At 30.8% G+C, this 16,198-nt stretch overlaps 1 protein-coding gene across 4 annotated transcripts in view; it reads right to left on the reverse strand.

Annotated features, from left to right (window-relative positions):
* Positions 1 to 10,708: 10,708 nt before the first annotated feature.
* The window catches only part of LOC118197298 (exonuclease mut-7 homolog), a 120,663-nt gene continuing 115,173 nt past the window's right edge, over positions 10,709 to 16,198 (reverse strand). For 3 of the 4 annotated variants that reach the window (XM_035368789.2, XM_035368792.2, XM_085824844.1), the window contains 3 exons: positions 14,565 to 14,696; positions 11,855 to 12,184; positions 10,709 to 11,009 (listed from right to left, as the gene is read on the reverse strand). In XM_035368789.2, the coding sequence (XP_035224680.1) occupies positions 10,806 to 11,009; positions 11,855 to 12,184; positions 14,565 to 14,696 (666 nt within the window). In that variant the 3' untranslated portion in view covers positions 10,709 to 10,805. The remainder of the gene's footprint in view (positions 11,010 to 11,854; positions 12,185 to 14,564; positions 14,697 to 16,198) is intronic. The other variant, XM_035368790.2, reaches the window with a different exon arrangement.

Raw genomic sequence — 16,198 nt, forward strand, 5'->3', positions numbered from 1 at the left:
AGCTTTTATAAGCATTCTGGAAAGTGTAGTTCTTAGAGTTTGGAGTCGGTTCTTAATCATCTTTGATATTTAGTGGTTAGCAGAATTAAGATTTAGAGATTATCTGTGAGTGATTTTGTTAATTGATATTTCTCATGCACTAAGGAGAAATTCCTTAATATGTGTTTTCCCTCAGCTACTTAGTATGGTGTACGTCATGAATTTTTGTAATAAATTGTAATTTTCTTTCTGCTAATTTGTAGTAACCATTTAAAGAGAGATCAATGAACCTATAGCCTGCAATATCCATTTTCAGTTATTTATTATGTTGTGAGTTTTTAAAATATATCGTATTGTCAGTTTCTTCCTACTTATCTGGAATGAGTTATTTAAAATGATATCGCTGAATCTGTAGCCCTGAATATGTTACTGTACTCTCTGATTATGCAAAGTTTCATATTTTAATGCATTTATTAAATTTGTGTATTGAAAGCTATAGGTTTTATATATGATATTCTAAAGTGCTAAATAATAATAAATTTGAAAAAACTCCACAGCTTTCAGCAAAAGTATAGTTTACAGTGCGTTATTGAAATTCTAACACATTTAAAACATGGATCTGATTGAAATGAATTTTCATATGCTGTATCTTCAAGCGCAAAGATAATTTTGGTATTAAAAATGAGTGTCAGGTTGCCTGGTTATTTTACAGTCTTTTTCTATTTTCCTATTCTTAAACACTATTTTCTATTTCCATTAATAGATTGCTGAATACTAGTTCAGTCTCAGGGGAAGAGGTTAGCTGCATAGTTTTCTTCATGCATAATGTTAATACAAGCCAGTCCCCCCCCCCACACACACGCAGAGGCATCTCTTCCCTTAAGAGATAGCCTTCATGTGCTAATAATTTAATTTAACCTGTTTCTATCAACATTAAAAAGGGGTAACTACAGATCTCAGTTTAAAGCTGATGGCAGCTGGAAAAAAGAATGATTAACATTAGTATTCCTTACAAATAAATCTAGTTCATATCTGTTTTATAATCTGATTCATGTCACATCAATATCTGGAAAGAACATACATTCTTGGCCCAAAAGTGACTGAATGAATAAGATCATTGAACACTGGTAGTTTGATATGGATACAGATGCTAATTGCAGAGATGTTTTTACCTTGTGTAATACGAGTTAACATCCTTTAGAATGTCCTCCATGAAGATATTATTTACTTTAGCTTCCTTTAGAAAGTTCTCCATATTTACTTTAGCATTTTCTAAACCAATCTAGAATTCTCAAGAAAGGTGCAGAATATACTCACCTTTGTCTGGGTATAAATGCTTGGAGATACTGGAATGAAGTACTTGGGTAATATGCAAAGAAAATTTGTAAACTGATAGTAATTTTTGTTTTTTTTTCCATTGGGGTACAATGTCTAAACTCATGCAGCTGTTAATGTTTTAAGCCTATCAATTGCCAAGTACCCAAAACCCCGAAAAAATTAGTAATTCATGCCAGTAGTTACATTCCTTCCCTTAATCAACTACTCCACTAACAGAATGGAGAGATACGACAAATACGCACACTTGGATTTTAAAAACTGCCAGATTAAATTTAAAATTTCTTAGAAACAGTAAAACATCAAACCAAGTATAAATTTTTCTTAGTTTTAAAAGTACAGGGAATCTCATATCTATGCTGCAAGAGGTCATATTCTAAGATATTTTTATAATTATAGATATACTCATCTTTTCTCTCAATTATGCAGTTTAAGAAAATTCATTTTGTCAAATATATATAGTCAAAGTAAAATACAGTAAATCATTTTAAAACAGATAATAACGCTCACCTTGTACTTAGTGCACTACTTTTTTTTTTTTTTTTTTTTTTTTTTTTTTTGTGTGTGTGTGTGTGTAATGAAATTGACCCTCTGAGCGTGTTATGACTGGCTTTATCCGGTCATCAGAAGTTGCTACTTGGCATATATTAGCTTATAATTTAAGATAGTTTCCTTTCTTACTTACGTTAATAATGTAACTGTCATCTTAATTAATGTAAATTTATGAAAATACTGACTAAGTAATTATACAAACTCAATTAACAAATGCTGTTTAAATACAGGTCTTCATGACGGATCTAAAATCCTGTGTCACCCAGAGAGTTAAAGCAATTAAAACACATAGCATGTAATAAAATTAAAAGGTATGCTAATCAAATTTAAATATGATAAATCATAACAGAAATTCCATGCCCCAAAAGTACAGGAACAAAAGTATTTTTTGAATAAAAAATTCTGTAATTTTAAATTCCTGGTCTGCACCATAATTTCAGATGATAAATGTGGGTGAAAACTTTGTAGATTTTAAAGGGCCATGCAGTGTAAAATTTTGAAAAACAAGTATTTAAGGGTTCATCTGAGAAATGGTGATAATTGAAAGTAGACATAATATTTCACATCAGAATCTTATCAAGAGGCTAGTGATGATGTTGCTATTAAAAATTAATTGATTGAAAACTGTATTTAGTTTAGATAGATATCTTTATAGACAGCTTCTTTACAAATTAAATCAATGCCAAACTGGCCGTTCTTTACCTTTTCCTGTTTCAGAATGGATTTTTCATAGAGTTTTCCTGTCAAAAGGATTACATGTTTACTACAAAATGCATCTTGTACTCAATTGCAAAAATATCTTAGAGAAGTGGTATGTCTCATAAGCTAAGTAAGACATGGTTTCAAACATGTGGATAAATACATTATACAGATACAAAAAGAATTATGACCTAGATAACTCAGATCTTCGGGTCTATCATTAGCATGATATGAATAAAGCAATCTTTTTCAAGCCATTAACCTTTTACATGCGAAACTAAAATAAACATTTTATTGTGAAAAATCGATTTAAGACTCGAATATAAAAATTATGAAAAAAGAAAAAAATTTTTTTAATGATTTATAACGTTCCATAAATGGAACATTGGCGGGAAACAGTTAATTTTTTTACATGATTTCTGTAAAATGATTATCGACATTCTAATTCGAAGCATCAGTTTTGTCTGCCCTTTTTCAGCATTAATTAGCAAGTGAATTTGTCAATGTTATTTGGAAGTAACATAGATTAAGCAGAAAAATAGGAAGCCTGCACCTTTATAACCGCAAAGCTACTCCATCAAAATTTCTTAGGAGAAGATATGGAGCTTCCAAAGAAAAAAGCTTTTTTAATAAATTAAAACAAAAATTACATAGTTGATAAGCAAGAAATTGTAAAAGAATTTTACAATAATTGTTAGCAGTTTATACTGAAACAAGGAAAAGAATTATAGAAATAAGTAACAAATAATCTCCATACAAAAATTCACTCTGCAGGAATCGTATGAATAAAAAGTTAAACAATACAAGTAAAAATAGAAACTTACCAACATTTTTGGAACAAGAAATAAAGACAAAAAATAATAATTGTTTTTATGTTCTGAGTCTTTTTTTCTACTGACCATGATAGTTAGGAAAGCATTTCTGATGCAGTCTTTTCTCGCACTCAAAACATTTGTTTTTAGTGTTCTTCTGGCATACAGTGCAACGTCCTCGTTGATGGCACAAGATAATGGGAATCTGATTTTCTCAAAGATTCAGAGTTATGTGCACAAGGTCCAGGAACTGAATGGACTTTTAGTTTCATGCGAAGCAGACATAAAGTTACTTCTCTCCCGAAATTGAGATGTGACAGTTCTACTTCTGTACCTTTGTGCAAATGTGAATGTAAAATCAACCCAGCAACAACAGCCATATTTAATGCATTGCTAAATAGATTCCAGTACCATTTTTTGTTTCTAAACTTAGGTCGATATGATCCAAGAAGTCTATCTAGCAAGTCGACTCCTCCCATTCCTTGTACATTTTTATAACATACGGCAGAGGAATATCAATTTTCTTTTTGAGGGGCTCTGCAGAATCTCTTAGCTTTACTGACAGATTCATGCATTGAATAATTGGATGCAATATTTACAACAGCACCGCCTTTCCAACGGCAAATGTAAACTTGTCTGTCACTTCGGTAATCGAAATTTCCTCTTTGCCATTTTGAAGCTTCCTTTGTAGATCTGAGAGGGCATCTTCCAGTCTGAAAATCCCAAATTGTGCCAGTTGCTTTAAAGTTCTTTTAAGATAAATCCGTGACAGTTTATGGGATGAAAAAAAGTTATCAAAAAAAATTTCGTGCTTACTTGGATTTTCAACACTTGATAAAAGTTCCCACACAACTCTAGATCCCAGAGAGAAGTTTTCTGTAACAGAACTTTTCCTGCTATAGAGTTTCATTGCGTATGGATAGCAATTATTGGAGCACAGCATCCATATTTTATAATCAAACCGAATTCGTTTACCTTGGATGAACATTTTAGCCGAATGATGATCATAAAAGGGGACCATCGATTCATCTATACTCAATTTAGAATGGAAGAGGTTGAAGGTTTTTTCCAGTTCTTCATAAAAAGGAGAAACTTTTCCTGTTTTCTGTCCTAATGCCAACTTGGTATTATCTATAACATGAAAATATTTTTTCAGTTTTCGAAATCTCTTGGCATTGCAGAAGAAACTACTGGGACAGATAAATCTTCTTGAGTACTCAAATATAAATCTTCGCCGGGTACTCAATGATACCCGCTAAACAACAATAATCCACAAAACTGTCCTATACCGTTTTCATCTACAGCCAAAACTTCTCCTTTCTGCATTGCGTAAAGACCTGTCATATTTGCTAAGTGCAGCAAATATTCTCTAGTTAGGAACTACTTCGCAAATATTTTCAATGCTGGCCAGTTTTTAGAATTTTGTTAAAATTTAAATTTTTCCCCCACCGATGTTCAATGTTTTTCTCTTTTGCATTCAGTTTTCGCTTCAAATTCTTCCTTCCCTTTGAAGATGAAGGTTCTTGAGGATCGAAAGAGATTTCTTGAGATATTTCATCATCATCTATTTTATTTGAAATTTCGATTTTTCCACATACATCCACTGGCAGAACAGACTCAAAAATATCTTCATTTACATCTTCCTCATCTGTCAAACATCCCGTTTCTTCTGGAGGCAGTTGACAAATATCAATACACTCTTCATCATCTGATAATGTATAAAAATATGCCAATGCTTCTTCAAAAGTCTGAAATGGTTTTGAATGAGCCATCTGAACAGCATAGTGTATCTTCACGAAGTGAAAAAAAAAAAAAAATGCAAGCAATGGGAAAATAATGAATCCAGACTACAAAATATACGCCTTTTTCACGGAGTCATAAACAATGTCTAGCCTATCAAGAAACGCCACGTGTTTTTCTTTAGCAGCTGTGAGTAACTCACTTCAAATCCTTATGGGAATATGTGAAAGGAGAGGAGGGGGATATACGGGAGTCAAAAACAGATTTACAGTCATAAACATCTGTTTTCCACACTTACTGGAACTTTTCACATTTGGAAAATCTTTCTCCGTGCCTCTATTTATGGCAATCAAAGTAATTTCATCATGTTGAAAATTATACCTTTACACGCCAATGTTCCCTTTCTGGAACATTCACATTTCTTACCTCATAGTAAAAAATAATAATCATCTTTCTATGATAACTTACTGTCTATGCATAAAATGTTCCTTTTTAAATATCCTCATTGAGTTTTAAAAATATTTGTTGAATTTTTAATTTTATATGAATTTCTGAATTTTGCTCTTAGAAGGAAAAAAGGTGAAATAATGAATTTTTTTATCAAGATAATTTTTCTTTTAGAAGAATTATATTGCTACTAAAACATCAATCCATACTTACACTCCATGTAATACTTTATACAAAGCAATATTAATAAAATTGTGTTTTTTATGAAATTTTAAATTCAATGTTCCATTTATAGAACATTGGTGTGTAAAAGGTTAATGAGGAGGCTTCCTCAAGATTTGAAAAAATTTGGTTTTAATGGAAAAATTGATTTTTTGTTTCCAAAGCTGTCGTATTATTAATTTTCAAAATATGCTACAAAGCCAAAATTTGAAATTTTAAAAGACAACAGTGTATATTCCAATAAGGTAATATCTTAATACATATTGTTGCATTCTATGGGTTTGTAGTAATTGATGATAACACTTGAAGAAGCATCAAAACACAATTTATTCACCAGTAAGCATATTTCCAAAGACATGTTTACACTTGTTGAAAAATTCCGACACACACACTGAAAAAATCAGCAACATAGCCTTCAGGATATAATGGTGAGGACAGTTTCACGGCAAAGCACTAAATTACAGCTCCCAACTTGATTGATTGCTCTCAAGCTAGTCTCTGAACTCAAGACACTACTTTCTCCCCATACAGGCAGGGTATATATAGCTTTAACCTACATTCAAGAATATTCCCAAGAAAACCACTAAAAATACATTCCATCTATGATGTATCGCTAACTTTGTCGCCCGCACCAAATCTGGCAACTAAGCCTGTCAATGACTCATGCTGGTCAGCCGGCAGACTTCTTTCTATGCTTCACTGGAGAAGCATCCTTTTTGACCCGCTTTGCAGGGAAGCTATCTCTCAGCACAGCCACTGGGCATTTTGCATTTCATAACTTTCCATTCATTAAGATATCTAGATCAATGAAGTATATAAGGAAATAAATATTTTAACAAATCTGTAGAGTCAGAAACTCTCTCATGACCAAGACCTAGATTTTGATGACCTGAAAATGCATTTAAAATGGAAAACATGCCCTTACAAATAATCCTAATTGGGGGGGCCCAAAAAATATTAAAAATGAGGCAATTAAGAATGTTCACAAATGGATTTAAACCCAAACATTTACACATACCTGTCACTTGAATTTTCAAGTTCACACAAATACATTACAATCATGCCAAATTATTAAGTGCGTGATATTTTTGAAAATGAAAATCTTCTGTTGTCAGTATATACGTTTTTAATACTATGAGAAGCTTTTCTCAACATTTACTGCAGTTATTGGAGCATACTTAAAAACTGTTAAGTTAAAAACTGTAAAGTTAATGTTTTCTTCAGTTCCAAAAGAGTGCTTCTTCTATCAAGATAGATATTTTGAGCATAGATTGGAAGCCAGAGTTTTTGGTCAGAACAGTGTCGAATTCAGAAAAAGGAATACTTTAGACTTTTATGAAACATCACCTAATTTATCAATGCAATTTATTGCATCGAGCGGTTCTACATTTTACTCTTGTAAAGATTTAATAGTTAAGATTCTGAATTGGAATCCTGAAACTGGATATGATGTATGCAATATTCCCTTTAATTTTGTCTGTGGAGAATACATTTTGGCATAATTTGAATCGATGAATCATCATCTGCATCAAAGCTATTCACAACCGACTTCACAGTTTAAAAATTTTCAATATAGTAAATCTGCATGCATACAGCCATGTTAACAGTCTTCAGTAGCAAAGCTAAATTAGGAACTTGAAATTTAAAACAAAATATTTACAGGTGCAGGTTGACGCAAGGCTGGCACACCATTACATGTTGCCAGGTCTTGCTAACTGTTAACTTTCTTCCTGGATGGAGAACAACCCAAGGGTGTCCCATCTCTCTTTTCCCACCAGTGCACTAGGCAGAAGGGGATAGTTCAAGGCTGCCTTAACAAAGTTAAATGCCCCACCCCTAGAAATGATCCATAGGGCCATTAACCTATTGGTTGAGGTGACAAGCCGAGTCACCACCAACCTCTCGAGAGGATTTCAGTTCACTGTGTATTTTGAGTGCCCCTTTACCACACAGACATTTAGAAACATCCATGCCTTCTTCTGTCAACATCACTAACCACTATTCCCTTCGAATCCCACAAAATATATTTACAGCAAACACTCTAAATTTTTATAAAAAAAAGCTCATATTTGTGGTGCTTTCAAAGCAAAAGAATCCTTTGGCAAAAAGTATGGTTAATAAATGTCTTTTGCACGAATAGCATTCCTAATCAAACAGTCCCTTTTTAAAAATGGAAAGTATCATTTGCCAACTTACCACCTATAAGTTATATGAACTGAGCAAATAAATAAATAAAAATAAAGGGTATTTTATAGAGGTAGGGAATTATATTTTACACAACTGTAATTCCAAGAAATGCTTTTTCCCTTTGCACATAATTCTATGGAACTGAACATGTGCAAAATGTTTTAAGGAGCTAAGAAATGCCAGTATAACAAAATTCTTAGAAGTGACACTCATACCTTGTGAAAATAGCCTGTCATGATAGATAGGACTGACACAATCCATTTCCTGTGGATAAAATAAATTCATAGAGACAGTGTTATTTCAAATATACCTTCATTTCTCAGTTTGATTACTGGAAAGTGCAAAAAATATTTTGAAATAACCTAAAATGGCCCAGATATGTTTTAAAAGAGCAAAATACTCAAAAATGCATATATCATCAAAATCTGAACCTTGTTCACGACAAAAAGAAAATATCCTACTGAGAGATTTAATTCAGAATAAAACATCTGAGGGGTATTATGTATATACAGTAGAAGTCCAGAAATCCGCAAAGCTTGGGACCAGAAGTTATGCGGATTTTAGGATTTCAGGACAGAAAAGATAAATCATAATACAGTACAATGTCTTTAATCCGAACCTCAAAGCTACAAACTTTCTGTGCATGCGTAGAGTTTACGTATGCGCATAATACCTTTACACATGCACATAATAGGTTTACGCATGTGCGTTTAATGTATAACGAACAGTATAAACTAGGCTAAAATTACCTAATTATCTATTTCAGTTAATGTTTCAGATTGCGTTGTTCCTTAATCTTCTAATTGGATACGGCTTATCATTTTTTGCAGACTGTTAGAGCAATTTTATAAAAAGTAAGCTTGAACTTTCGATTATGTCAGAAAGAGTTTCCGATTTTGGAGCTGCCAAAGGATCTACAAAGCGAAAGCATGTTTCGATGCCCATCAAACAAAAAGTGGAAATGCTGCAAAAAATAGATAAAGACATGAAGAAAGTGACAGAGAGGTTAGAGAAAATCAAAAAATTTCGATTAACAAGTCAGTCGGCATTCTCAGCACAGCAATTACACGACTTGAACAGCGGAACTTTGTAACTGAACAAGAAATTATGTCTGTTTATAGAATTAAAGAGAAAGTATTAGCACATAAAACGAAGCAACTTAAACAACTTACATTGGATTGAATTGGATTTTTTAATTATGGCAAAGCACACGAGGGCTATCTGCCTAAAGGGAGGGATGCCTTCATGGAGGACTTTCTAAGGGAAACTGGCTCATATACACATTAGACATGATGTGACATGGGGAACACCATGAACACGCCCATGCAGCCAGCCCGTTCGCGGGATTCGAACCTCGGACCGAACTACCAGTGTTCAGCATCTTTACCGCTCGTAGGCTCAACTTACATTGAAAGAAATGTTTAATAAAGTAAATATTAAGCTTTTTTTTGTGTGTGTAAATTTTGATACCCTTTAGATCATAATTGGTTTTTATTTCATAAATTACGGTTTCATATTTTTAATTTTATAATTTCTGCATGCCATCTTACCAGATTTAAATTGATGATCTATAATCTGGAAAAAACCCTAATCTGAAATCGCCGAAGTCCCGACGAGTCCGGATTAAAGACTTTGTACTGTATTCAGACTAAAAGTGTGAAATTAATAAGGCGTATTAGATACATTTAATTAAATTATTATATACTATATTGCAATAACTTATATGCATTATAAATTATTATTACATATATAAATTGATTATATTATTCATTGTATTATATGTACACAGCATCCAGGTTTGCCGATTTCACCCAAAACAAAGATTTCCAGTTTCGGATTCCGGTGTTAGAATCACTGTTGCAGTAAAATTTCAACAGCTTTTCTTTATTTTACCGTATATCATACACAATCGTGTCGCAATTCCATACGATTCTGCTATAAACAGAGGAGTATCACCTGCCTCCATCTTTTGCATTACCATCAATGCAACGTGTTTACGTTTTTCAACGTTGCAAGCAGAAAAATCATGAGTGTGTTTCTTATCTGTCATTGTATTAAAAGGTGGTGAAATTTAAAATATTCTTAATTTATTTACAAAATAGTCAGTCAAAATTATAGTCAGTTCGTTTCAAAAAAATATTTATTACGAGCATTGTGTATAACCAATGCACAGAACCTTCAATATTTTTTTCTGTATTAATTGATTGCGAAGGCATTCTCATGACATTTGTATAATATGAATACAAGCTCTGAGAAAGTTTCCAACAAAAGTCCCTACCCCTTTATAAGAAGATGGTTATTGTATGCTTTGTTTTAACTGGTTAAACAAACTAATTGGCATTTATGTAGAATAAAATAATCTCACAGCAATTTATTTTTTCCTATTGTTTGACATTATTATTTTGAGTTCATTTATATTCTGTAAGGTGAATGGCTAATAAGCTTTAACTAAATGGCTTATTGTAATTTAGCTTAAAACCATTTCCAGTATTCACCTGGAATCTAAATTCAAAGACCTGATTAAAATTTCAGTTAATTTTCATGATTTTTCAATTTTTAATGGTAAAATATTCTCTCAGGTGTAAGATTCTAAGCTTAAAATTTCATACTGCAAATTTTTTCTGTCTAAATCTGCATCTTGTGAGTATCTCTAAGAATTTTGTAACTGTTGAATTGAATACTGAAACAAGATCGGAAAAATTTAGCATAAAAAAAATTGAATTACAAAAGGAATTAAAAAAAAAAAAATAAAAAATATTTTATTCTTTATTCACTTTACATAATTATCACAATCTTTTTTTAAAAGAGAGCTCATTCTTTCCTCTACTATTTCTAATCATAATACATAATATCACAATCCTCATCTGATGAATCTTCATCAAAGTGCCTAATATCTTCAGCACAGTAAGTGACTGATGATGAAGTAACAGGTGATGGAGATTCTTCACTGTAACTGGCCACATCAATTTGATCAGATGGGCCATTTTCAACAATTTCTGATAAATCAATGCCAGGTCTTGAATCTTCCGAAAATGCCTAATATAAGTAACACCAGTTTTAGAATATTTAAAATACTGTTATGATTCACAAAATAAATATCTTTCAAACACGTTACAAGAAAAATGAAATAAAAATAGCTATAGCCTTAAAAAAATAAAGCTAAATAATTTTTATATTTTTTCCTCCAGTATTATTCCTTCTAAATATTTTGATCATGCCTCTCAGTGAATTTACAATATTTATATGCAAAGCAAGAAATAATGAGATGTATTAACTGCATGGAAAGTAATGTGTAGATTTCTGTAAAGATAAATATTAACAATATGCAACATATAAAAAAATATAACATATTTACACTGAAATTTGTATAACTGATTGCGTTTGCTAGAAAAAATATTTAAATTACACATTAATAGCTTTGCTACTAATGTATTCTATACCTTAAAAATTAACATTTAAAAACTCTTCATGAGTTTTTTGATCATTTGTGAACAGAAGAATCGGAGATGGACATGAATTTAAATAGTATATTTCAAGTATATCTGTTCCTTAAATATCTGTGATTAAATTACAAATAATTGAAATTTTACAATGCCTCCAATTCAGCTTTTGAATTTCATAGTCCATCAATTTATAAAATTTTATTTAGTATTCGACATATAATTCAAAATTTTCTTTCATAATGAATACTACATTTACACTTTAAAAAAGTCCTAAAATTTGAGTAAATGGCTTTGATTACATACATATAGGAATCTTTAAATATTGATTTAAACATACCAATTACACAGAGAGTGAGTGAAAATTTGGGGCAATTACAACACAAAACGATACTGTTTTTAAAAATACTAAAAAACTTTAAAAATTAACTAAATATTTACTTGATAAATATTTTCTGTACTATCTTCTATTCCTATAAACTCAGAAATGTACTTCTTTACACGTGAAAAATGGCAGCCTTCCCAATACACTTTACCACACTTTGTGCAAATAAAAAAGTATTCTACACGTTTAAATACTTGAGATGAAAGGGCAGAAAGCTGGATGGGTACACCAGTTTGCATGAGTCCATCCTCAGTAATATGAGATACCAAATCTGCATTTTGTTTTCTTTGAGGGGTGTCAAACTCATTTTCAGAACCAACAAGCTTGCACCAAAGTGAGAACAGTTCATCACTCCTAACTCTGAGATAATGATTTCCATTGCAAACCTAAAGAAGGAAATATGTTTTAATTTATGCCCCTTCTAAATAAATAGATGTGTTTTTATTTAATAATTTTAGATCTGGAATAAGAATAACTAGCCTCGATGTCTATGAGTATCCCTTTAATACCAGATCTTTCTTTATTGCATTTTCTTCAGAAAATCTTTTAAGTGAACCAACTCATTAAAACCCATTATATTTCAATATCGTATAAAGCTATTTAACTGTTTTATCACAGCACTGTTTTAGACAATAGATTGGTGTTCTGGTATTCTATGATGATCTAGTATTGTAATCTTTGATTACAATTGGTACTGTAATTTGGTTACAATTGGTATTGTAATTTGATTGCAATTGGTATTGTAATTCTTGATTAAATTTGATTTTGGGATATATATTTCATTTCTGTTTCAAACTTTGAGCATTTTCCCCTCCTACATATTTAGTATTTAAGGTTATCATGCATACCTTTCCACTTACAGACAACTAACTACAGATTAACTTCTCTTTCCACTTACAAACAACTAACTACAGATTAACTTCTCTGCTATATGTATTTTTTAATTTTTCAGTCCATCCCCAATAATGTTTTTGAATTTTCTGTATAATTATTGCACAGAGTGCCACAAATATAGGTTTCATAGATGTCATATTCTTTGTAAGCACAAGATAATTGTAGTCTGAAAATTATCTGTGTTTAGCATATATCCCTCATTGCAGGACTACCCGGGAAGCATGTTTTTTTGAAAACAACAATTTCCACAACAAATTTGAATTTTCAAAACCATTACATTGAATTAGCTTAATTTATACAGTTCCATTCCATATTTATGTTTCTTTTTCATTCTTTTTTTTTTTTTTTAAATGTATTGCCTGAAGAATAATCTTCCATGTCATAAAATTACAGATTCTTCAATGCATAGGTTTTAATCAGATACATGTGTGTCATACATAATGTTCTTGAAGTAATCCTGGATTGGTCTGATTTTACGCAACCTATCTTCTGTTGACACATTAATAACAGCAAAACGCCAAAAGTACAACAGTAATTAAAATCAATTTCAACTCATTACAGAATTAAAAAAAGGCCATTGTATATGAAATATTTTGACTCCAGTAATGCTGAAATGATATAGCAATACTTCCGACGTCAAATCCAAACTCTGATGGATTTCTTATATATACATATACTATATATATATAGATATTGTAATTAAATTATTTAAATACCAAAGTTATAACCTTCCAGTTTTGCAGAAATGCAATAGAAAAATCTGAAAACCTGTAAAAACAATTTTTAGAACTGAAGGCGAAATGATTTCCGCATTTTCATGCAGCTATAGCAGATCTTAGAATACATTTATCTTCTGACATGAGGGCAATACATACTTTTATGGAACATTTTGATAAATGCAATGGAAGAAACTTAATATTTAGATTGGATTGGATCAGACTGGATTATTAAGCATCCGAGGGCTATCTGTATAAAAAGGATGCGATGCCTTCATGGAGGGACTTTGGGGAAAATTGGCTTGTATTTACATTAGACACAGAAAATTCTCATACAGTCAGCCTGTCTGCTGGTATATAAACTTGAGTTAAACTACTAGTGTTCAGAATTTTATTCATTGATCACTGGTATGCCAAACATTTAGGTTTAACATGTTATATTAAATAGTTGTTATATATGTGCTTCCTTGAAAAAAATATACAAAACAATCTTAAAAACATGCACTAAACTGCCCAGTAACAAATATTCAGATACTTCCAAGCTCTTGTATATTCTTCAGAATAATAAAAATATTACCAATATCAAAAATCAAAAATTATATAAACCAAATGAAAGCTATTATAAATAGAATTGTTTATATAAAATATGAATAATTCAGTAAATAATGCAAAGGAAAGAACCAACATTTTAATAAAAAATTCAGTGATGATAGAAAAGTTTGAAATGCAATAAATATTTTTTATTCTGTAATAATTGAACTAATGCTACAATTTTTATAAACTTAAGCTGATTCATCTTAATACAGTTATGCAAAATGAACATCTTAAACTATATTTAATTTAAAACCAAAATCTTCCAGTTTCTTTGACTGTACCAATTTTCATGATTATAACTACACTAGAATGTAGACAGTATATGAATGTATATATATACAGTTAAACACAAACCATTTAAAATGCTATACAATTTAACTAACTTTACTAAGCTGAAAGAAAAATAGCTTAAATCAAACAAATTTAGGTAAACTTAATTCTAGTTACATTTCAAAATCCAGAATTAAACACACACACACACACACACACACACACACACACACACAAAAAAAAAAAAAAAAAAAAAAAACAGAGAGAGAGAGAGAGAATTGCAATACAGTACCGAGCATCGTGAAAAGATATCCGATTCCTTGCACAGAACATTAAAATGTTTCAGAACAGCAGCAGCTTGCACTCTAGCATTTGCTTCAATTGGTAAACAAAAGCACATTTCTTGAGGTACATAACCCTTGAGCTGAAAATATATGTATGTAATTAAACTAAAGCTTTAGATAAAATTATTCTACATAATTCTAATTATAAAAATTATTAATGCAAAATACTAAGTTGCATTCGCATTATTGAAAATATATGCACATAACTGATAAAAATTAATATAACTATATGAATTATTCATGCAAGCAATCAATTAACAATCATTAGGAACTTACAGAGAGAAATGTAGTTTTATTTTCTCTCTTCATAAAATATTGAAAAGTATTAAAAGCCAAAGAAATTTTCAATAGAAAGATTTTAACTATAAGATTTGAAAACATAAATAGCAAATTCTCTCTATGATTAGGTTATCTTGAATATGATGAAGCATACAAGAGCTATCTGCCTAAGGAAAAGGGTGCCTTTGTAGAGGACCATCTAAAAAAAAGCTTCATATTCATGTTATACACCTAAAAAACAATGAAAACAAACAATAACAGCCAGCTCATGTAATGTACTCAGGTTGAACTACCAACATTCAGCCTTCTTAACCATTCAGTCGCAGGTGGAGCTCTTCAATAAGACCACCCATGTTCCAGATGGTTTTTGTCTTCTGTGAAAGTCTTAGTCATTTAGCTGATAGTAATTGCAGTTCTAATTCAGAAGTCACACAAAAATATTATTTCCTATCTTGTTCATTTGCTTGTTGATTTTTGTTGTTTGACTTCTGAATTAGTATTTATTCGGCATGTTATTGTGTCTTAGTAATTGCAGTTGTTAATTAACATAGTGGATAATTCTACTCAAGTTTTTTTTTTTTTTTTTTTTTAGTTTGTTAAAGAGAAGTACTGAAACAATCTGATTATAACTTATTGTGTGTGTGCGGGTGTATGTGTGCGTCCTTGAAAAGTATTTTATGGTTTAAATGAAATTTTACTTTTGTTCAGATTTATTCTCATTTTATTACTTATTGCTATTATTGCTTCAGAGTGCTTTCAAACTTTTACTTTATGACTCTTGCATTTTTGGATTTTAGGATTACATTTGAATTATTATTACACATCTCTCTATAACACAAGAGTCTTTTCAATCCTTATTTTATTTAAGATAACTTAGACTGTTTGTTATCCTTATTCCTTACATTCTTTTTGAAAAAATTGCCTATTTATTTCTGTAAATTTAATCTATTATTAATCCATACCAGTATGCTATTTTTGCATTTTTCATCTATACGTTATTGCTACATTTGACTGAAACTTTCAGAGGTAGGGATAATTTATTACTAATGATTTTATTTTGTTAATTTGCAATTAATTAATTTGCAATTTTGTTAATATAATGGTTATTACAACCATTATATTAACAAAATTGCAAATTAGATGCAGAGATAAATATAATAATAGTAAAAAGCAAAAGTTATCTTACTCTTAATTTTCCAAAATACTTAATGTGAACTTCTAAAAGAGACTTAATGTGTAAAGAAAGAAAACAGTAACCTTATCAATAAATTACAAATTCTGCTTTGTACTTTAGAGCCATTTA

This window comes from Stegodyphus dumicola, chromosome 10, assembly GCF_044657685.1.
Source record: "Stegodyphus dumicola isolate Sdum_Otavi_A_Nest chromosome 10, ASM4465768v1".
Lineage (NCBI taxonomy): Eukaryota > Metazoa > Arthropoda > Arachnida > Araneae > Eresidae > Stegodyphus > Stegodyphus dumicola.